Source organism: Salvelinus fontinalis, chromosome 7 (genome assembly GCF_029448725.1).
Source record: "Salvelinus fontinalis isolate EN_2023a chromosome 7, ASM2944872v1, whole genome shotgun sequence".
In the NCBI taxonomy this organism is placed as follows: Eukaryota; Metazoa; Chordata; class Actinopteri; order Salmoniformes; family Salmonidae; genus Salvelinus; species Salvelinus fontinalis.
This window is the reverse complement of record NC_074671.1, coordinates 30,611,915-30,635,346: the sequence shown is the minus strand read 5'-3', so window position 1 is coordinate 30,635,346 and position 23,432 is coordinate 30,611,915. Positions and strand designations below refer to the sequence as shown.

The 23,432-nt window shown below is 43.6% G+C and overlaps 1 protein-coding gene across 1 annotated transcript; it reads left to right on the top strand.

Annotated features, from left to right (window-relative positions):
- The first annotated feature begins 1,308 nt into the window (after nucleotides 1-1,308).
- Nucleotides 1,309-23,413, top strand: LOC129859386 (EMILIN-2-like). Its single transcript, XM_055929113.1, has 9 exons — nucleotides 1,309-1,822; nucleotides 2,267-2,392; nucleotides 3,791-3,978; nucleotides 4,202-6,337; nucleotides 17,967-18,185; nucleotides 19,525-19,575; nucleotides 19,659-19,712; nucleotides 22,118-22,234; nucleotides 22,444-23,413. The coding sequence occupies exons 1-9, from the start codon at nucleotides 1,677-1,679 to the stop codon at nucleotides 22,779-22,781; spliced, it is 3,375 nt and encodes a 1,124-aa protein (XP_055785088.1). The 5' UTR covers nucleotides 1,309-1,676; the 3' UTR covers nucleotides 22,782-23,413.
- Nucleotides 23,414-23,432: the final 19 nt, after the last annotated feature.

The window sequence follows — 23,432 nt, the reverse complement described above, 5'->3', positions numbered from 1 at the left end:
TTATCGTTGAAGGAATGAGCGTTACATCGATCCAACTCGAGTACAGGACTTGATGTGGAGGGTCCGTCATGGTCTGGGACGGTGTGTCACAGCATCATCGGACTGAGCTTGTCATTGCAGGCAATCTTAATGCTGTGCGTTACAGGGAAGACATCCTCCTCCCTCATGTGGTACCCTTCCTGCAGGCTCATCCTGACATGACCCTCCAGTATGACAATTCCACCAGCCATACTGCTCGTTCTGTGTGTGATTTCCTGCAAGACAGGAATGTCAGTGTTCTGCCATGGCCAGCGAAGAGCCCGGATCTCAATCCCATTGGCTAGGGCCATTCCCCCCCCAGAAATGTCCGGGAACTTGCAGGTGCCTTGGTGGGAGAGTGGGGTAACATCTCACAGCAAGAACTGGCAAATCTGGTGCAGTCCATGAGGAGATGCACTGCAGTACTTAATGCAGCTGGTGGCCACATCAGATACTGACTGTTCCTTTTGTATGTTGACCCCCCCCTCCCCCTTTGTTCAGGGACACATTATTACATTTCTGTTAGTAACATGTCTGTGGAACTTGTTCAGTTTGTCTCAGTTGTTGAATCTTATGTTCATACAAATATTTACACATGTTAAGTTTACTGGGGGAAAAACGCAGTTGACAGTGAGAGGACATTTATTTTTATTAGGCTTTTATCATATGGAAACATAATTTAATATTATCATCAACATAGAATTTAAAAAATGATTTCACATATTTAATTGTTATTTCATTTTGTTTTGTTACATGTAATCTTTTGGTTCAACCATAATGCATAAGTATCAACAGTGGGAACATATTGGCTGTACGCTGATAAGCTGGAGAGAGAATATATCAATTTATAATACTTTATATGGAGTGTGTGACTATTTCTTTAGTTTATAGTTTTTTCACTGTTAGCACCTACACATAAAATATTTTTTTCTTGGTGTGCGCCAACTTTTTTTTATTCCGTTAAATGTACCTCTAAAATGACACTCAATCAAATGTATCTATAACACTAGGATCTCATTTCAATGCACACTCAATCATTTGGCATATATTCTAAAAAGTGTCTTTAGGTTTTGTTCAAAGTTTTGTATGAGTAGTACTTTAGTCAGTGTCCCCGCCGATCTGAAGGTGATGGTCATATGACACCTGCCTATCAATAAAACATGTTTGCTACAAGATGTATCACTTACAATAAAGTGATGCTAGTCTGACACTTTCACATGTTTGCAAGGCGGGGGGGTCCAGAACCGAGTTTGGGAAACCCTGGTGTAAAGCACTGTATTGTATTATCAAGTGGGCTGGATATGAAAGCGTTCCTTTGGAACTTTGTCACTAGAGTTGCATGCATGCAGTCAACCACATTCAAGTATTGTTCAAAGAGGCAGGGCACATGATCCCCGAACAAAGTAAAGCAGATGAGTGAGGAAACTACGAAACAGGATTGAATCGCTGTTCTACTGGGAGCGCATTTTACTCTCTGGGAGTGAGGAGCGCTGGTGGAGGGGGTTCGCTGTACCCAGAACGTCACGTCACAGGCTGCTATACCCTGGAAGAAAGTTTGCATTATCAGCCTTTCGAGCTGCTGCTAGGAGAGGGACCTAAACGTCCAACCTCAATGCTTACATGTTTAATATTTGTCTACTTTTTTTCGTTGTATTAAAATGAAGTGCCTAAACACCGGATTCGTCCTAAAAAGTGCCTTATTACCCTTATTGCTCACCTTTCCATTGATCTATGGAACGCCGTCACGGTATAACATGTTCCAGGGAAGCGCATACTCTGGCTCAGAACAACGACAGAGGAATAAGTGAGTCAAGTTTTCATAGTTGTTTGTACTGTATGTATAATCAGAGATATTTGTCTATAGTTTTGACTGATAATGGATGGTTATATTATTGGAGACTCCAATAGTCTAAATTGTCTAGAGTATTTACATTTTTTATGACTTTTTATTCTTACTGTAGGCCTATGCTGAAATATATATTGATTTATTTTTCATTGAAATTAGAACAAAAAAAAGCACATACTTATGGGCTTACACATGTGTTTTGTTTTTAAAATAGGCCAATGGCACAACAACAAAAAAGTTCAATAAAAATGTCACTGCAATTTAATAGAATAATGAAATCAACACATTTATGGTAGGCCTATATAATGATTAGATTATTTTACTTCAAGGACTTCACCATTACTCTTTCATAGGCTGAATTGTTTTTGTCATTTTGTGTGACTCAATAATTACATTTTTCAGAAACTGGTGTGCATACGTCGTGCACAAGAACGTGAGCTATGCGGTCGTGGGTGGCACCGAGAGCTTTGTGCAGCCGGAGTCTGCGCCTTGCCAGATGCATCAACCCAACTGCGCGCAACAAGTGATGTAAGTGGCCCAAGAGGCTCGCTCGAGAGGGTGGAGTGCTGCTATTTTTATTGGTCTTGAGAGCGGTGTTACAGCAGTGACTCAACATCATTAAAGAAAGTTGACTTTGAACACTATTGATTACTTTGAATGTTAAGAATATTTCCACATATCAACCAATAATGTTGAGGATCCATGACCATGGTCCCATCCTCTGCCTAGTATTTAAAACACCATTACATGATTGCATTGTTTATTGGCATTCTGAATAAACTCGTGTAAAGTGCTTTATAATATCAGCAAAGAAAATAACTGGTCAGCTGTTAATGTAGGCTACTGTATTCATGATCTCCATCAGCTAGATTATCACTGTACTACAGCAGCAAAGGGTATGTCTCAGTGATATTTGCACACACCCACTGTTAGGTCAGTCACAAGCACTGAGTAGGTGTAGTTACCCTCTGGGCATACCTGTCCCATTATCATTCTGTAATCTGCATTCACCCTTTCAGATCCTCAGATTATTCCATATTTATGACAGATCATCTCCAAGTGATTTAGATGTTTATGACGAACCAGTGAATTTGATTGACTGATCTGTCTGGGACAAGAAACATGTCCATGATCCCATTGAGCCTTATGGAAGATGAGGGGAATTAAAGATTGTGCAGCTATGATGAAAAGGCAATTTATTTAGCTAAACAGTAAATAATCATCTGCTTTGTATTGACACACATGTATGTCACAGTTACGCACACAGCCCCCCCCCCCCCCCCCGTGCAACATCAGTCAGAGGCATCTGACACATTTCTCCCTGGGTTGGCTGCTTTCATGTGTTATTATTGAGCATCGTGTTGGGAAACATGTCCTGGGGCCAGTGACGAAGCGTGGCTCCACATTTGACAGGGTGTAAATGGTGGAAAACATTAAGCAGCGTTAAAAGGAGTGCATGATACATTAGGAGTGTGACTGGCTAGCTAGCCCATCTGGAGGCTGTTGTCATAAACAGATCTTTATTGCTGGGATTCCAAGGCCTGTACTGTTCTCCTGAGAGGGGTCACTGCTCAAGCGTAGTTGTAACTTGGCAAAGCATTGCTCACATTACTCACATTTAGGAAATGTGCATTGAAACTTTGAAAGCAGAAGCTCAGTGGAGAATAACATTGAGGGGGTTTTATGTTGTGAACATAATTGCTAGATTGTCTTGTTGTGAGTTTTTCCTTTTGAGCTGTGTTCCCAATGGTCATATGGTTAGATTGATTGATTAAATCTGTTTCTACATTTGAATATCATCATCATTCATCATTTGTGAGGACTGACAGACAAGTTTAAAGTCAAAACAATCTCCCCATTGTAGAAAATGTGAATGCACATTTAGGTAATCTCTTTCTCTACCGTATTACCTTTTCCCTTTTCCAGGTATCGGACCCAATTCCGCCCCATGTATAAGGTTGGCTATAAGCTGGTGACAGAGCTGGAGTGGAGGTGCTGTCCAGGGTACCAGGGTCATGACTGCAAAGACCTGAAAGGTGTCCCATCCCGTCAGACAGTCCTGGGGCCTCGGTCCAACCCGTCTCCTGCCCCTGGACACATCGCAGAGACACAGGGTAAGAGAGCTGCTTAAATCTACCTCACCTTTTAGAGAGACATACCTGGCCCACAACCCATACATTACTAGTATGCTAGTCTGGTCAGATGATTAGTTCAGGAATGTTTTTCACTACTCTACTACTGTAGTAAAGTAAAGCATAGATTTAACCCACAATAATAAATGTAGGTTCCCTAGTAGAAAAGAGGACTTATCCTTACCATCGGATTTTCCCTCTGTAGGTCGGGGGCAGCAGGCGTGGGGTCAGAGTGGCCACCCCTGGGGGGCAGAGCGGCAGCCAGGAGGTCAGACAGGCCAGGGGGGGGCGAGTGGCCAGGTGGCGAGCCAGGGAGGTAGTCAAACAACACAGCAGATGGAGGAGGAGGTGCAGCGTCTGTCACAGCAGGTCCTGGACATGCAGGCAGCCATGACCAGCCTGTCTGCCAACCTGAGGGTGGATCTGCAGGAGGACGCCAGCAAGATGCTGGTCACGCTGCTCAATAACCTGCGGCAGCCGGAAAGCGTGCGTGGCGAGCAGCAGAGCATGCTTCTGCAGGACCTCTCCCTGGAAAAGGAGTACAAAACGGTGGACATGGACGAGTTCACAAACAAGATCAACAACCTCGCAGACACCCTCAACACCAAGAGCAACACCCTTGATGACCTCCAGGCCAGGGTCAACCACCATGACGGACAGCTACGTCTGCTAATGGAGGCCACACAGGCCCCTCTGGCCACACACCCTCCGGCTCCCCCAGCCAATGACGCGGCCCTGCGCGCCTACGTGGATGCAAAGTTCCACGCCCTAAGGGACGAGATGATGGAGGGCATGGAGATCAAGATGTCGGACTTGAAGAACTCGTGTGACTATAAGATTCTGTCAGTGCAGGAGCAGTCTGAGTTCCAGGAGAACAGCTACCTCAGCCTGACCGAGCTCCTCGAGTCCAAGGAGATGGACCTCCGCAAGGAGATCCAGGACCTCAAGAATGAGCTGCCTGGTCTGCTTAGGGGAGACGGAACCCCACCAGGTCTGCAGGAGCTGCAGAAGGAGCTGTTCCGTGTCTCTGAGGCCCAGCTGAAACTCCAGTCCAGCCTAGAGAAGAAGCCTGAGCCTGACCCACTCCTGCCCCATGTGGAAGAGCTGGAGGCCCGTCTAAACATGTCAGAGAGGAGTGGGGAAGTGCACAGCCTCTTCCTAGAAGATAAACTGAGGAGAGAGTGGGCAGAGGAGGCTACAAACCTGAAGAAGGCCATTGAGGACAGGATGAGCTCCATGGAGGACCGGGTCACCAGTCTACTGGTGGAGATAAGCAGCCCCCTATCTAGGCCTCAGGCTGGGCTGGAAGCACTGCAGGGTGAGGTGACCTCTCACAAGACCAGCGTTCAGGTTCTGGAGGACAGATTCAATGCCCATGACCAACTGTGCTCTACAGAGTGCAAGTCTGACCAACTGGCCATAGAGAGCATTCAAGATAACCTCCAGGTCTACAAAACCAGCCTAGACACCATGCAGTCTAGCATGAAAGGCTACTCAGCTAGTCTTGGAGACATGGAGGAGTTTGTCCAAGGGCAGCTCCTGAACCATACCGCCAGTCTTACAGATACGCAGGAAGAGCTATGGGCTCTGAAAGGACGTATGGGAGGACAGGAGAGCTTCCTGTCGGCCCTGGGGCTCTCTCTCAGCCAGCAGTCCCTGGAGCTCCAAGGACAGCTTCTGAACCACAGTGCCAGTCTTGCAGGTGTGGAAGAAGCGCTTCAAGCTCTCAGTGGGCGTATTGGAGTGCAGGAGGGCTCTCTGTCAGACTTGGGTGTCTCTCTCAGTGCTCATCTTAAAGATGTGCGGGGAGAGCTAGGAGCTCTCAGCGAGCGTATTGGAGGACAAGAGGGCTCTCTATCGGCCCTGGGTGTATCTCTCAGCCGGCAGTCCCTGGAGCTCCAGCAACTGAACACCTGTTGCCAGAGCAGCGTAGGGCCGGTCCAGGATGCCAGGGACCTGCTGGAGCTCCACCTGGCCCAGAGAGAGGAGCTAAGGGCCCGGCTGGAGGAACTGGGACAGGAGGTGAGGGCCGAGGCAGACCACTGCAGGAACAGGACCGAGGGTGTAGCTCTGGACGTTACAACTGTAGATGGCCGGGTTGCCAGCTTGGATAACATGTGCGGCAGGCTGGAGCCCATCTCCAGCAGCCTGCACAGGATCAAGGAGGGGCTGAACAAGCACGTGACCGGCCTGTGGAACTGTGTCAGCGAGATCAACGACACCCTGCTTGCCCACACCAAGGACATCGAAGGACTGAAAGGAACATATCAGAACCTCCAGGACCACTTCTCAGTCTTCACCCAGGACCTCCATCATCTAACCACCAGTCCTGAGAACACTGGTAAGACTTGACACAGAGATTTGGTATTTATTAGGATCCCCATTAGCCGCTGCAAAAGCACCAGCTACTCTTCCTGGGGTCCACATGAAACATGGCATACTACCAAGTACAGAACATTATTAGTCAAGGACTGAAATACATTTAAAACGTCACACATAGCCTACATATCAGTACATACACACAATATCTAGGTATAATACATAATACAGTGCAAATTACAAAACAAGATACATCAAATGGATGTGTCTATTCACAGTCCCCTTTCTGCAGTAAGGTGTTCTTTAATCAGTTTTTTTAACTGGTTTTATTGCTGGCTTGAGTTACCTGGGGTGGCAGAGTTCCATGCATTTATGGCTCTATTTAATACTGTGCATTTCCCAGCCTCTGTTCTGGACCTGGGAACTGGGAAGAGACCTCTGGTTGCATGTCTTGTGTTGTACCGATGAGTGTCCGAACTGTGTGCCAACTGCATGAACAGACAGTACCTTTAACACATCAACACCTTTGCAGTAAGACCAATAGTGATGCAGTCAATCTATCTTTTGACCATGACTGCTTGCTATCTAGGGTTACACCCAGAAGTTTAGTCTCTTCTACTTGCTCAATAGCCACATCCAATAATAGATCTAAACGAGGTTTAGCGTTGAGTGAGTGATTTGTCCCAAAAAGTATGTTTTTTTAAATATTTCGCACCAGCCTATTGCTTAGTTACCCATTCTAAAACGGACTGGAGCTCTATGTTAAGGGTGTCAGTTATTTTACTGTTGCAGCCGACGTGTATACTGTTGAGTAGTCAGCATACATGGACACACAGGCTTTATTCAAAGTCAGTGGAAGGTCACTTGTAAAAACAGAAAACAATAATGGCCCTAGTTGGCTGCCCTGCGGTACACCACACTCAACCAAATTTGCATGAGAGAGGCTTCCAATAACGAAAACCCTCTGTGTTCTATTAAATAGGTAACTCTCAATCCATAATAAGGCAGATGATGCAAACACCTAAGTTTTTGCAGCAATAGGTTATGATCAATGACATCAAAAGCTGCACTGAAGTCTAACAAAACAGCTCCCAGTCTTCTTACTATCAATTTCTTTCAGCCAATCATCAGTCATTTGTGTCAGTGCCAAGCATGTGGAGTGCCCTTCTTTATAAGCATGTTGAAAGTCTGTTGTTAATTTGTTTTCTGTAAAATAACTTTGTATTTGAACAAATGTTTTCCCAAAATTTGAAACAAACTGATTGTTTGGCTGTTTTAACCATTAATAGTGTGCTCTGATATTCTGGGGTAGTGGAATGACCTTTGCCTCCCTCTATGTCTGAGGGGACACACCGTCTTCTAGGCTTAAATTGAAGATGTGGCAAACAGGAGTCACAATAACCATTATGTCGAAGTACACTTGCAGTCGCGATGCTTTGTTGTGTGGTCCTCCCACTGCAACTTGGAAAATCATGCACAGCTTATTAGGCTAAAGATGAAATAAGATTGACCACTTTGCTTGCTTAAAATGTGCACGATTATTCCAATTATCCAGGTTATACCTCTCATTTGTTCTTAAACCTACACTTCCCCCGTGTCAGCGCTCTCCTGCTAAGTTAGTTTCCTACTGGTTACACCACAGTATATATCATCAAGGTGTTCCAGTAGCAGAAACTGGAAATTACAATCAAATGGTGCTAGTAAGGTAAACCACAGAGCTGCAGCTGGAGCCCATTTGGGGTGCTTAAGGTTGTTGATTTAAATCGTGCTTAGCAATGTGTATTTAATGTAGGACCTGTTAGTGTATGTCTCTAACCAGGTTTCCATCCAACCTTTTTATGTATGTCGGACAAAAAATGTCACGACAGGCCTGATGGAAATAGTAAATTTGTTGGTAAACTTTACATCCCCTGCATGCATGCCACCACATCTACTTCTATTGGTACAAGCACTGTTCATGACCCAAACTGTTCACACCCCTCTTGTTGGCAGAGAGAAACATTTTGAAGGTTTACAGTGTATTTCCTGCAATTTTACACATGTTGTCATGGGGTGCAGTGAACATTTTGCCGTTTTAAAGCAAATTTTCTTGCAATTATATACATTTTGCCATGTGTATGTGTATTAATGTGATATTTGAGTGATTCGAACATTACTACAAAATCTATGTGCCCCTCCGCCGACCCCTCGTTGTTTATCACAGACTTTGTGCCAAAACCATCGACAGAAATAAAAAATAGGATGGAAACACATGGAACTTTGTTATTATTATTTTTAAATAAAAAGTTAGATGACTAAGTGCTTTTTATGTGCGTTACGTCATGACGCACAGTTTTTTATCCACAACTAGCCGGTTTGATGGAAACACCCCTGGTGGGAAAATGTACATATTGTTTTGTGCAGGTTTTAAAATATTTTCATGAAAATCTGTCGCAAATTGAATGTAAACCTAGCTAGTTTCTTTGTGAGAACTAAGGGCTACGGGAAGCTGGATTTCAATCTCCCTGGGTTTTAACTCAGAGGCAGCACTGATTGAACACACATGGTCATTTTAAATAGACTCGGTTTGTGTTGAGCAATGCTTGGGCTTTAAGGGATTATTAACGTGTGTAGGCGTGCTCCTTATCTCTGTAGTAGAGGTCTTCACAGGTCCAGTTGGACCCGATATACCCGACCCGGGCCCAACATTCTATTTTGTCCCTCTGGTCCAGTTTGTTTCCTGTTTGATTGTCATCGGGTCTATGTGACCACATCTCTGCATGTTTATTGTACGCTAATAAGGTGCATTTATTGACTTATAGAAGATTTAGCCAACATATAAAGACCTATTCATTAACCAGAAGAACAACTTGGCTGATAAACGTAATTTATTTGTCACTGGTCCAATCTGGTCTGATTGCCCTCGGGTCTGTCCGGGTTCAACTTTTTGGAACCCGTGAAGACCTATACTCTGTAATAACTATATTTTTGTTAAGACTTGCCTTGCTGTTCCATGGTCATCTGTGAGTTCAGAACCCCTATATCCTTGGTCACTGCAGATAACTCGTGTAAACATGGGCCCAGGCGAACTCAACCGGACTCCGATGAGTCCTACAGCTGGGAATAAGGGAGCTGGAAGCACACTCCATAACATTTATGAGGGTTGTGCCTCTTCTTCTGAATCCAGCTCTGTATGACTCACTGGTTTACAGAGCAGCTCTGCGTGTTCTGGTCTGGGAGTCCAATGGGGAAGGGGCCTGATCCTGGCTGTGAAGCCACAAGGAGAGACTTGGGAACGGAGTCACTGTTTCAACCCGTGTGCGAAGCATGCACACGGAGACTCTGGGAAATGAAGTGTCAGTACCCCGCCCTTCACTTGTTATTATAGTAATAACTTATATTTAAAATCATTATTCTGTCAGCTGGAATGTTTCGATGTTGGCCCTTAGAGGGCATTTCGCTTGTCACATGTTCCTGACTGGATGCTGCTTTACCATGGATCACATTGGGATATCTTTGGCTCATACTTGGCCCACTGCTCCTCTTTTGTCTTGGACTGGTCTTTAGCGTGCACAGCAGACTATCGCTACTTATCAGGAAGTGGAAAGTGCTGTCCATTTATAGGGACCTCTGTCACTGGCTTATCAATTGTCCACTTATAGGAACCAATAAGAAGGTTTGTTATTCGAGAGCAGAGTGGACCGGGTTCAGACCAGGCGCTACTGGGTTGATATGACATCACACCCTCCTTTATCCTTACTCTTCCCCCTCAGTGCCCTTATTTTCCCTCTCTCTTTCTCCATCTATCCATGTCTCCCTGCCTCCTCTTTCTCTGGTTTTGTTGACTGGCCTGGCCCAGTCTCTCTTTAAATAAACACAGTCTGCATCCCAAATGGAACCTTATCCCGTATATAGTGCACTACTTTTGACCAGAGCCTTCTGGGGAGCCCTATGGACACTGGTCAAAAGTAGGGCACTACATAAGGAATAGGGTGCCATTTGGGACGCATCCACAGTCAAGGCTATCCCCTGAGCCACATGTGCTGCCATGACGTCATACACACCCTTCCTCCTAAACTCAGAGACTGAGTAAGAGCTGAATGGGGGGGACATGAATTGGGACCCTCAACTTTCCTCAATGGTTTAGATAATAGATATCTTGATTGCTGAAAGGAAACATGAGATTTTCCTAAAATGGTGTTTGGCTGCTCACTGACTGACACTCCCGGCTTGACAAGCGCCAGATTTAGCTTGGCTTGAAGACCGGTCTGAAAATCACAAGTCTAAAACTGCTAACAGATTTGTCTGGGGTATTTATGTTTGTGTTCACTGGTGTGGTGCTCTATCGGGCGATTCCACGCCAGTGTAGCTGGAACATTATTTTGGTATCTCAGATTACTCTAGCATTTCTCACATAGAAACTTCCCTGGGAGGAAGGAAGTATGACATGCTTTTTACATTTGTATCACAAGCCATATTTTTTTGAAAATAATTATGAAATTTAGAGCACACTATTAGGAGTATAATAACACCAAGATGTTGTCTGTATCATGTACGGATAATAGGATCTTACAGGAGGCATGTATAGTTCTAAAAGGGTCTAAAATGGCCGCTTTCATCATGGTATTCTCAAATCAAATCAAATTTATTTATATAGCCCTTCTTACATCAGCTGATATATCAAAGTGCTGTACAGAAACCCAGCCTAAAACCCCAAACAGCAAGCAATGCAGGTGTAGAAGCACGGTGGCTAGGAAAAACTCCCTAGAAAGGCCAAAACCTAGGAAGAAACCTAGAGAGGAACCACCCCTCACCACTATGAGGGGTGACCAATCCTCTTCTGGCTGTGCCGGGTGGAGATTATAACAGAACATGGCCAAGATGTTCAAATGTTCATAAATGACCAGCATGGCCAAATAATAATAATCACAGTAGTTCAGCACCTCAGGAGTAAATGTCAGTTGGCTTTTCATAGCCGATCATTGAGAGTATCTCTACCGCTCCTGCTGTCTCAAGAGAGTTGAAAACAGCAGGTCTGGGACAGGTAGCACGTCCTGTGAACAGGTCAGGGTTCCATAGCCACAGGCAGAACAGTTGAAACTGGAGCAGCAGCACGGCCAGATGGACTGGGGACAGCAAGGAGTCATCATGCCAGGTAGTCCTGAGGCATGGTCCTAGGGCTCAGGTCCTCCGAGAGAGAGAAAGAAAGAAAGAAAGAGAGAAAGAGAGAATTAGAGAGAGCATACTTAAAATCACACAGGACACCGGATAAGACAGGAGAAATACTCCAGATATAACAGACTGACCCTAGCCCCCCGACACATAAACTACTGCAGCATAAATACTGGAGGCTGAGACAGGAGGGGTCAGGAGACACTGTGGCCCCATCCGATGATACCTCCGGACAGGGCCAAACAGGCAGGATATAACCCCACCCACTTTGCCAAAGCACAGCCCCCACACCACTAGAGGGATATCTTCAACCACCAACTTACCATCCTGAGACAAGGCCGAGTATAGCCCACAAAGATCTACGCCACAGCACAACCCAAGGGGGGGGGGGCAACCCAGACAGGAAGACCACGTCAGCGACTCAACCCACTCAAGTGACGCACCCCTCCTAGGGACGGCATGGAAGAGCACCAGTAAGCCAGTGACTCAGCCCATGTAATAGGGTTAGAGGCAGAGAATCCCAGTGGAGAGAGGGGAACCGGCCAGGCAGAGACAGCAAGGGCGGTTCGTTGCTCCAGAGCCTTTCCGTTCACCTTCACACTCCTGGGCCAGACTATACTCAATCATATGACCTACTGAAGAGATGAGTCTTCAGTAAAGACTTTAAGGTTGAGACCGAGTCTGCTTCTCTCACATGGGTAGGCAGACCATTCCATAAAAATTGAGCTCTATAGGAGAAAGCCCTGCCACCAGCTGTTTTCTTAGAAATTCTAGGGATAATTAGGAGGCCTGCGTCTTGTGACCGTAGCGTACGTGTAGGTATGTACGGCAGGACCAAATCAGAAAGATAGGTAGGAGCAAGCCCATGTAATGCTTTGTAGGTTAGCAGTAAAACCTTGAAATCAGCCCTTGCCTTAACAGGAAGCCAGCTAGCACTGGAATAATATGATCACATTTTTTGGTTCTATCAGGATTCTAGCAGCTGTATTTAGCACTAACTGAAGTTTATTTAGTGCTTTACTTTCCGGCTACCCGGATAGAGTATTGCAGTAGACTAACCTAGAAGTAACAAAAGCATGGATTAATTTTTCTGCATCATTTTTGGACAGAAAGTTTCAGATTCTTGCAATGTTACGTAGATGCAAAGAAACTGTCCTTGAAACAGTCTTGATATGTTCATCAAAAGAGAGATCAGGGTCCAGAGTAACGCCGAGGTCCTTCACAGTTTTATTTGAGACGACTGTACCTCCATCAAGATTAATTGTCAGATTCAACAGAAGATCTCTTTGTTTCTTGGGACCTAGAACAAGCATCTCTGTTTTGTCCGAGTTTAAAAGTAGAACGTTTGCAGCCATCCACTTCCTTATGTCCGAAACACAGGCTTCTAGCGAGGGCAATTTTGGGGCTTCACCATGCTTCATTTAAATGTACAGCTGTGTGTCATCCGCATAGCAGTGAAAGTTAACATTATGTTTTCGAATGACATCCCCAAGAGGTAAATTACATAGTGAAAACAATAGTGGTCCTAAAACGGAACCTTGAGGAACACCGAAATTTACAGTTGATTTGTCAGAGGACAAACCATTCACAGAGACAAATTGATATCTTTCCGACAGATAAGATCTAAACCAGGCCAGAACTTGTCCGTGTAGACCAATTTGGGTTTCCAATCTCTCCAAAAGAATGTGGTGATCGATGGTATCAAAAGCAGCACTAAGGTCTAGGAGCACGAGGACAGATGCAGAGCCTCGGTCTGACGCCATTAAAAGCTCATTTACCACCACCACAAGTGCAGTCTCAGTGCTACGATGGGGTCTAAAGCCAGACTGAAGCATTTCGTATACATTGTTTGTCTTCAGGAAGGCAGTGAGTTGCTGCGCAACAGCTTTTTCTAAACTTTTAGAGAGGAATGGAAGATTCGATATAGGCCGATAGTTTTTTATATTTTCTGGGTCAAGTTTTGGCTTTTTCAAGAGAGGCTTTATTACTGCCACTTTTAGTGTGTTTGGTACACATTCGGTGGATAGAAAGCCGTTTATTATGTTCAACATAGGAGGGCCAAGCACAGGAATAATTTGTGATATAAATTTTAAAAGCATGTCAAACATCCTTCCTCCCAATTAAGTTTCGATGTGAAAATTGCCTAAACAATCTGAGATACGACAAATATTTTCAGGCTATGCTGGCATGAAATCGCCCCTATTGTAAGTGAAACACACATTTTACAGGGCCAAACTTTCCACCCGTGCTCGGAAAAAATATGTTTCGTTCGGTTAATCAAAAGTGTAGTTTAATTAGGGCAATTTCCCCAATCATTAGTCACAACCAAGCGGCTAATGTGGTGTCCCCTGAGCCTATCAATCACTCCCCAGAGATTAGCATTGTGTGTGTGTACATGTGTGTACGTGTGTGAATGCCCATGTTTGCCTGTGAGAACCACACATGCAATATACTCACCCTTGTTAACTCTTCATTGCTGAAAGTCCATTGCAGACAACGCAACACTTAAGAGTTCAGTTATGCGCAGTACAGAGAGAAGCTAGCATGCTTTTCTGCCTCTTCCACTGCCTCAGTGGCCATATTGTTCAGGTCAATGACCCTCTGACAGATAACCAAGGTTGTAGGGTTACAGACACACATGCCAAGCGTGACCCTGGCAGGACGGCATGAGTGTTCCAAATGGCACACTATTCCCCATTATAGTGCACTACTTTTGACCAGGTTCCTATGTGCTTTGGCCAAAGGTAAATAGTCCAGAGACAAGCTCGGACCTGATACTGCACTGCACAGCACAGTCAATCTCTGAGCTCCCACTGCAATAAAACATGTTACTTTATTCTCTTGATAAAACCACCATCTAGCCCTTTTTTTATTTTGATGGGGGTGGGGGCCCCAGAAAATCTGAACTCATCGATGAGCCACAGTTTCTTGCGGGTCTGCATAACCACATCCATAACCACATCCAGTTTTAGAGTTAATTTCGTGCAATTCTACACATTTTGCCATGTGTTGTAGGATAATGTTTGCCGTTTTTCATATGATGTCTGAGTGAGACTGACAAAATCAATGGGGGCCCCATAGCCGGTAATTTGACCATGATAACAAGTTTAGATAGCTGGCCACTAAACTAACTTGGCATTCTAAAAAATGTTAGCTGGCATGGAATTGACAGACTATCGGTGACTGACATGACATTGGAAAAATTGCACCTTGTGTATTCTGCTATTCCAACTCGCAAGAGTAAGTTGAGACCCCGACTGAGTAAAAAAAAACGTGTATATATATATATATTTTTCTTCATATGAAGATTTTCAATTATCTATTTTCCCCCTGAAAGTAGACTAAACTGATGTGGTACGGAACATGGGATATCACAGGGATTCTTATATATCCTCAGACTGGTGGAGGGGAGTGGCTGGCTGTAAGTCCGTGGTCCTTTCTAGCTCAGTTGGTAGAACATGGCACTTGTAACCCCAGGGGTGGTGGGTTCGATTCCCGGGATGCATGACTGTAAATCGATTTGGATAAAAGCGTCTGCTGAATGGCATATATATGAGTGTAGGATTTCTTGGATACACTGTAACACTCCCTCCAGGTCCACAGTTAAAGCCAGGGGCCCCCAGCTGCAATTGTTTACATCCACCTCTTTAATCATAGCGCATGCACACATTAGAGCTCCATCCTTTAATCATTACCCTGCGATTTAGGCTGAGATTGGCTTTCAGTCAGAATCATCAAGGCCCAACCGACCGCTACACATAATCAAACTAAACTAAACACACACACACACTAAATTACACACACATGTACAAGTTCCGCCTCAGTCTTCCTTCCTGTGGTATTTTACGGATTGCTTCTAGTCCCCTATCTGTGTAGTGTTTATTAGGGAGTAGGCTGATGTTGCCTCTAGACACTGATTCGGGGTCAGTTTAGCATTTACCCCCCCACTAATGGTTAAGGTTGGGATTGGGGGAGGGGAAGCTGATCCAAGATAAATGTTTTAATAGCCAGACCATGTTGTTCTGGCTTTTATAGCGACTGACCTCTGTTGCCTGAGGTGGGGGATAGGCTGCCTGGTATGCAGGTATGCCTTTCATGTACAGCTTAATCCCTCTGAAGACAGAGTTTGGACCTGTTGCCTGTTATCTCATTGACTGCTCAGGAGAATAATGAGAAGTAGGGTGAAGTTGCCACTGCCTAGACACACTGATCTTGGGTTCGTTTTGCATATTCCCCACTAACGGTTCAGGTTAGGATTGTGGGAAGGGAAAATGATCCTAGATCTGTAGCTAGGGGAAACTTCACCCCAGAACAATGTTGAGAGGGTTAATGATTATCTGATAAACTCATGTGTAGTTTGTTTTAGTCATCTCGGCTCTGGCTGTCAGGAATGCACAAACAGTTTACTCCTGTCACAGTGGATGTGTCTGCTGTGTGGTGTTTAGGTCACTGATGACAGGGAATTACTCGCTGTTTAATGACAATCAGAATCTCTCAGGCGTATTGAGAACCATTCTATATAATAACTGTTCTTTCATGTAAAATGACAAGAGAAAGTACAGTAATAAGGTGAAAGAGAGCGCAGAGCCGTGGTTGAGTGGGTAACACTCCCATACAGAACATAATGCCTCCCCACTGGAGACCAGGGTTTAATCACCGTATACTACATCTCCCATCTATTTATCTCCCCATCATTCCCATCTAATAAACCTTAAAAATACTCAGGGTAGAGAGTGGAATTCCCCCTAAATGTGTAAGAGAAGATGTACTATAGATAAAAAGTACAGGAAATGGGCCAATAAGAAAAAACTCACAAGCCATTACAACCAAAAAACATTTTTTTATTTTTGCTAGGTAATTTAGTCTAGTCAGCTATCTAAAACTTGTAATCATGATGAATTACTGACCAGGCATGTGCCCAGGGGCCCTGACCTCCAGAGTGCACCTATTGATTTAGTTGGAAACTCTCACTCAGATATGTGACCAGATTGCTCTATGGGGGCTTATGTCAAATTTAAGTGAAATTTAAATATTTTTTGTTTACACCCATTGAGCATAGTTCACATCCTCTTAAGCCTTAGCGCCACCCATCACTTTAAGAATTAACATGTAAACGCATGGTCAACCCCATCCATTATCCTGTCTTTCAATGAGTTGAAAGTATTCAATCCCCTTGACTTTTTCCACATTTTGTGTTACAGCCTGAATTTAAAATAGTTAAAATTGCTATTTTGTTTCACTAATCTACATACAATATCCCGTGATAATACAAATGAATTAAAAATGAAAAGCTGAAATGTCTTGAGTCAATAAGTATTCAACCCCTTTTGTTATGGCAAGCTGAAATAAATTCAGGAGTAAAACATTTGCTGAACAAATCACATAAATTGCATGGAATAATAGTCGTTAACATAATTTTTTAATGACTGTCCCACCCCTTACCCCACACATACTGTACAATTATCTTTAAGGTCCCTTAGTCGAGTAGTGACTTTCAAGCCAGGGAGGTTTTCCAATGCCTCGCAAAGAAGGGCACCGATTGGTAAATGGGTAAAAAAAAAAAAGCAGACACTGAATATCCCTTTGAGCATGGTGAAGTTATTAATTAGACTTTGGATGGAGTTGCTTACCAAGACGACATTGAATGTTCCCGAGTGGCCCAGTTACAGTTTTGGCTTGACAATCTATGGCAAGACTTGAAAGTCATATTTTGTGTAGATCGTTGCCAAAAAATGACAATGGAATCCATTTTAATCCCACATTGTAATTAAACAAAATGTGGAAAAAGTGAAGGGGGTTGAAAACATTCAGAAGGCACTGTAGCTCAGTTCTTTCTCCTTGGCTAAACTAGGCTCATAACTTAACATTTTATATTCATATTTACAGATCCAATGCAAGTTTGTAATTAAGGCACATGAAACTTCACATGGTCAAGAAGGAATTTCTGGGAAAAAAATCAAAATTGCCCTACTGCCGTCAAGACAGGGTGGCCACTAAAATGTTTTGCCCGCAAGGTGGGTGGGGTCCCCACCCCCTAACCAAATCTTGCTTAGGGCCCCCTGCATACTCAATGTGAGTCCCCACAAACCAGCTTTAACTGGGAGGTTGACAATACTGGGAGGTAGACTTTACTGGGAGGGTGACTTTACTGGGAGGTTTACTGGGAAGTGAAGTGAAAGCTTTCACTCGAGAAGCACAAAGCATGTTTAAGAGTAATGCAAGCTTGACCTTAATGTCTGAAAGGAATTCTCTGATGCCTCTCTTTTGACCAGACACTTTTTCTTCATTGTAGTTTTTGGGCCCTAACTTAACGCTGACACAAGGGGCAGTGAGACTGGTAGAGTCCTACTGTCTGTCAGTGTCAGGAGTCGTCACGGCACCAGCTGGTTTGTTAACACATGTTGACCTCTCCACAACTGGTCCGGGGTTTTATCCCTCGCTCTATCCTTCATCCTTTCTTTCTCTTTAACCCCTGGCTTGTCATTACCCCCTCTTTTCAGGTGTTCATGGAGGTGTGGAGGAGTCTGGTAATCCCACTAAGACCAAGCCTGTCTCTCAGGGCCCTGTGCTGCCCATTGGGCCAATACCAGACGGGGCCCTACCACCACATATGATAGAGACTGGGGAGGCAGGAGCCCCCGGAATCATGATCTCTTCCAAACCGCCCAAGGGGGCCGACGGCAGCATGACCCCCATCAAGGGCTTCGCTGGAGCCCCAGGTGAGATATAGGGGTAGCTGGGAGAGGGGCTAAAACACGTACAGAATACAAATGCATGTGCACACCTACACACACGCAAGTAGGTACACTACCGTTCAAAAGTTTGGAGTCACTTAGAAATGCCCATGTTTTTGAAAGAAAAGCTAATTTTTTTGTCCGTTGAAACAACATCAAATTGATCAGAAATACAGTGTAGATACAGAATACATTGTTAATGTTGTAAATGACTATTGTAGCTGGAAACAGATGATTTTTAATTGAATATCTACAAAGGCGTACATGCGAGAAATTGCCAAGAAACTGAAGATATGGGACAACACTGTGTACTACTCCCTTCACAGAACAGTGCAAACTGGCTCTAACCAGAATAGAAAGAGGAGTGGGAGGCCCCAGTGCACAACTGAGTAAGTGGACAAGTACATTAGAGTGTCTAGTTTGAGAAACAGACACCTCACAAGTCCTCAACTGACAGCTTCATTAAATAGTAGCCGCAAAACACCAGTCTCAACGTCAACAGTGACGAGGCTACTCCGGGAGTTGGCCAGCATCCCAGAGTTGCCTCTTCACTGTTAACATTTAGACTGGTGTTTTGCGGGTATTATTTAATGAAGCTGCCAGTTGAGGACTTGTGAGGCGTCTGTTTCTCAAACTAGACACTCTAATGTACTTGTTCACTTGCTTAGTTGTGCACAGGGGCCTCCCACTCCTCTTTCTATTCTGGTTAGAGCCAGTTTGCGCTGTTCTGCAAAGGGAGTAGTACACAGCATTGTCCCAGATCTTCAGTTTCTTAGCAGTTTCTCATATGGAATAACCTTCATTTCTCAGAACAAGAATAGACTGACGAGTTTCAGAAGAAAGTTCTTTGTTTCTGGCCATTTTGAGCATGTAATCGAACCCGCAAATGCTGATGCTCCAGATACTCAACTAGTCTAAAGAAGGCCAGATTTATTGCTTCTTTAAATCAGAACAACAGTTTTCAGCTGTGCTAACATAATTGCAAAAGGGTTTTCTAATGATCAATTAGCCTTTTAAAATGATAAACTTGAATTAGCTAAAACAGCGTGCCATTGGAACACAGGAGTGATGGTTGCTGTTAATGGGCCTCAGTACGCCTATGTAGATATTACAAAATCAGCCGTTTCCAGCTACAATAGTCATTTACAACATTAACAATGTCGACACTGTATTTCTGATCAATTTGATGTTATTTTAAAGGACAAAAAATGTGATTTTCTTTCAAAAACAAGGACATTTCTAAGTGACCCCAAACTTTTGAGTTGTTGCAAGATGAATTACCTTCTATCAAAACCTCATGAAATGTATCTTGATTATTTTACAGCTTCCCCGCCCTCTAAAGGGTCTTTAAAGCCTAATATGCCCGTTATTTCTGGTAAGTGATATTTTGACTCATTTGATTTAATTTACTATGAATATAAAATTGTGAGTCTCCTGAAAATGAACCTCTTTCAACAGTTGCCCACATTCCCCTGAGACCGTCATTGCAAAAACCGTATTTAACTTTAACAGGTAAGATATTTAGTCTCTTAAGATTAAAGCCATAGTATTCCAGTCAGTTATGAACAAGAGTTACTGTATCTGTCGTAATAAACACTTTATTATTATTATTTTTTTTTTTAAATGAGAGTGAGAATGTGTGTCCTAAATTTGGGGACAAGCTGTGTCAATGGGACTTACAGTTTCTTTAGAAAGTATTCACTCCCCTTGACTTTTTCCACATTTTGTTGTTACAAAGTGGGATTCAAATGGATTTAATTGACATGTTTTTGGCAACGATCTAAAGAAAATGTCATGGCAGAAGGAACATTTTTACATTTGTAAAAAATTCACAAAAAATAAATATAATATATCTTGATTAAATCAGTATTCACACCCCTGAGTCAATACATGTTATAATCAATTACCTTTGGCAGCGATTACAGCTGTGAACCTTACTGGGTAAGTCTCTAGGAGCTTTCCACTCCTGGATTGTGCAACATTTGCCCGTTCTTTTCAAATTTCTTCAACCTCTGGCATTGCTAGACAACCATTTTTAGGTATTGCCATAGCTTTTTAATCAGATTTAAGTCAAAACTGTAACTCGGCCACTCAGGAACATTCACTGTCTTCTTGGTAAGCAACTCTAGTGTAGATTTGGCCTTGTGTTTTAGGTTATTGTCCTGCTGAAAGGTGAATTCATCTCCCATTGTCTGGTGGAAAGCCGACTGAACCAGGTTTTCCTCAAGGATTTTGCCTGTGCTTAGCTCCATTACGTTTCTTTTTTATCCTGAAAAATGATTACAAGCATAACATGATGCAGCCACCACTATGCTTAAAAATATGGAGAGTGGTACCCAGTTATTTGTTGAATTGGATTTGCCCCAAACATAACACTTTGTATTCAGGACAAAATAAAACATATTTTTCCAGTATTACTTTATTTTTTTCCAACCTTTATTTAACTAGGCAAGTCAGTTAAGAACAAATTCTTATTTTTTATTTATTTATTTCTTTTATTTTACCGTTATTTTACCAGGTAAGTTGACTGAGAACACGTTCTCATTTGCAGCAACGACCTGGGGAGTAGTTACAGGGGAGAGGAGGGGGATGAATGAGCCAATTGTAAACTGGGGATTATTAGGTGACCATGATGGTTTGAGGGCCAGATTGAGAATTTAGCCAGGACACCGGGGTTAACACCCCTACTCTTACGATAAGTGCCATGGGATCTTTAATGACCTCAGAGAGTCAGGACACCCGTTTAACGTCCCATCCGAAAGACGGCACCCTACACAGGGCAGTGTCCCCAATCAGTGCCCTGGGGCATTGGGATATTTTTTAGACCAGAGGAAGGAGTGCCTCCTACTGGCCCTCCAACACCACTTCCAGCAGCATCTGGTCTCCCATCCAGGGACTGACCAGGACCAACCCTGCTTAGCTTCAGAAGCAAGCCAGCAGTGGTATGCAGGGTGGTATGCTGCTGGCATTTACATTGACGGCCTACACCGGCCAAACCCGGACGACGCTGGGCCAATTGTGCCCGCCCTATGGGACTCCCAATCACGGCCGGTTGTGATACAGCCTGGATTCGAACCAGGGTATCTGTAGTGACACCTCAAGCACTGAATTGTAGTGCCTTAGACCGCTGCGCCATTTTAGTGCCTTGTTGCAAACAGAATGCATGTTTTGGAATATTTGTATTCTGTACAGGCTCCCTTCTTTTTACTCTGTCAATGTTATTGATCCATCCTCCATTTTCTTCTATCATCACAGCCGTTAAACTCTGTAACTGTTTTAAAGTCATCATTGGCCTCATGGTGAATTCCCTGAGCGGTTTCCTTACTATCCTGCAACTGAGTTTGGAAAGCCGCCTGTATCTTTGTAGTGACTGGGTGTATTGATACACAGTGTAATTAATAACTTCACCATGCTCAAAGGGATATTGAATATCTGTTTTTTTTTACCCATCTACCAATTGGTGCCATTCTTTGCGAGGCATTGGAAAACCTCCCTAGTTTTTGTGGTTGAATCTGTGTTTGAAATTCAGTGCTGGACTGAGGGACCTTACAGATAATTGTATGTGTGGGGTACAGAGATAAGGTAGTCATTCAAAAATCATGTTAAACACTATCATTGCACACAGAGTGAGTCCATGGAACTTATTACATAACTTATTTAGGCTTGCCATAACAAAAGGGGTTGAATACTTATTGACTCAATACATTTTAGCTTTGCATTTTATTTCATTTGCAAAAACAATTGAAAAACATAATTCCACTTTGACATGGAGTATTGTTTGTATAGGGCAGTGACAAACAATCTCAATGTAATAGATTTTAAATTCAGGCTGTAACACGTTTGAAAAAGTCAAGGGGTATGAATACTTTCTGAAGACACTTAGGGTTGAACTTTAACCCTGTATCTCTGTGTGTCAGGTGAGCGGGTGTCCTTCTCGGCTGGTCTCAACCTCTTGCCCTTCCCTGGTGAGGTGGGCATCATCCGCTTCAACAAGGTGTTGGTGAACGATGGAGGACACTACAACCCTCACACAGGTAACTACTACAACACTGTCCCAATCACACACAGATACCACACTAACCTAAATGGAAACCGCAACCTACCCAAATAATCAAGACTATAAGTCCAAGATTTGTCAACTTTTGTATGTGTCCCTCATGCAGCTAACATGAGTGCCCCCTTGTCGTTGACTGATGTTGCCTCTTTAATATTTGCCCTCCCTTATTTCTTCCTACTCTTCCAGGCATCTTCAATGTTCCCATGGAGGGCCATTACCTGCTGAGTGCTGTGCTGACAGCCCAGAGAGGTGCCAGGGTGGAGGCAGTGCTCTCTGTGTCCAACCACAGCATCCAGAGGCTGGACACGGCTGGTTACCTTCCTGCTAATGGTGGCGGAGGTGGGGCTAGCTCCACTAGCTGTGACTGCGGAGGCTCAGCCTCCCTGAGCCTGGTTCTCACTCTGAAGCGTGGGGACAGGGCAGGTTTAGTCATGACCGCAGGCAAACTTGCTATCTCAGAGAACACAGAGGTCCTCTCGACGTTTAGCGCCGTGCTTCTCTACCCCACCTCCTCAAAAAGATAACCCCCACCAATGAGTAGCCTTATAAAGCTCCAACCTTAAAACACCAGTTCTACTTTAGATGTGGGTGTATACCTTACAGGTATTTTAGTAAAACAAAATAGATTAACTCATGATGGTACTTTAAAGCAATCTTATGACAGAGCTTTCTTACAAAAATAAATGTGTATCAAATATTTGATAATAAGATCGTTATGGAGGTAACGGGGCAGGCTACTGCCATTTATGGAGTATTCATATTTAGTGATTATATTCTAAATGCGAAGTTTTTTTTATTACATCTTTGAATGTATGCTTGTGTTGATGTGTGTGTTCAATTTGTTTACATTTTTTGTACCATTTATTTTAAACCTGTGTAATTTTAGGTATTTGCAAATGACTATTTTATTTGAGGACTATCAATTGTACATAGCATTGTAAGCGGAACTACTGTTAAACAAATCAACTGGTCCTTTTCCTACCTGACAAGGGATGGAGAACTTCAAAACGAGCACAGTTGTTTTGAAAGATCTTTGTATTTCATCACCTCCCAGTGAGTCACAATGTTCTTTAGGACCAATGCCTGAAAGTTAACTGTTTTGAATCAGAGAACCTCAATTTTGCCCCTGGTACCAGTAATAAAGGCTTTGTCTAAACAGTGGCCATGAGTGTTTA

Coding starts and splice junctions, on each gene's coding strand:
- LOC129859386 (XM_055929113.1), top strand. CDS start 1,677: ATGAAGTGCCTAAACACCGGATTCGTCCTAAAAAGTGCCTTATTACCC. Junction 2,393..3,790: donor AACTGCGCGCAACAAGTGAT/GTAAGTGGCCCA, acceptor TCCCTTTTCCAG/GTATCGGACCCAATTCCGCC. Junction 18,186..19,524: donor GGGCTTCGCTGGAGCCCCAG/GTGAGATATAGG, acceptor ATTATTTTACAG/CTTCCCCGCCCTCTAAAGGG.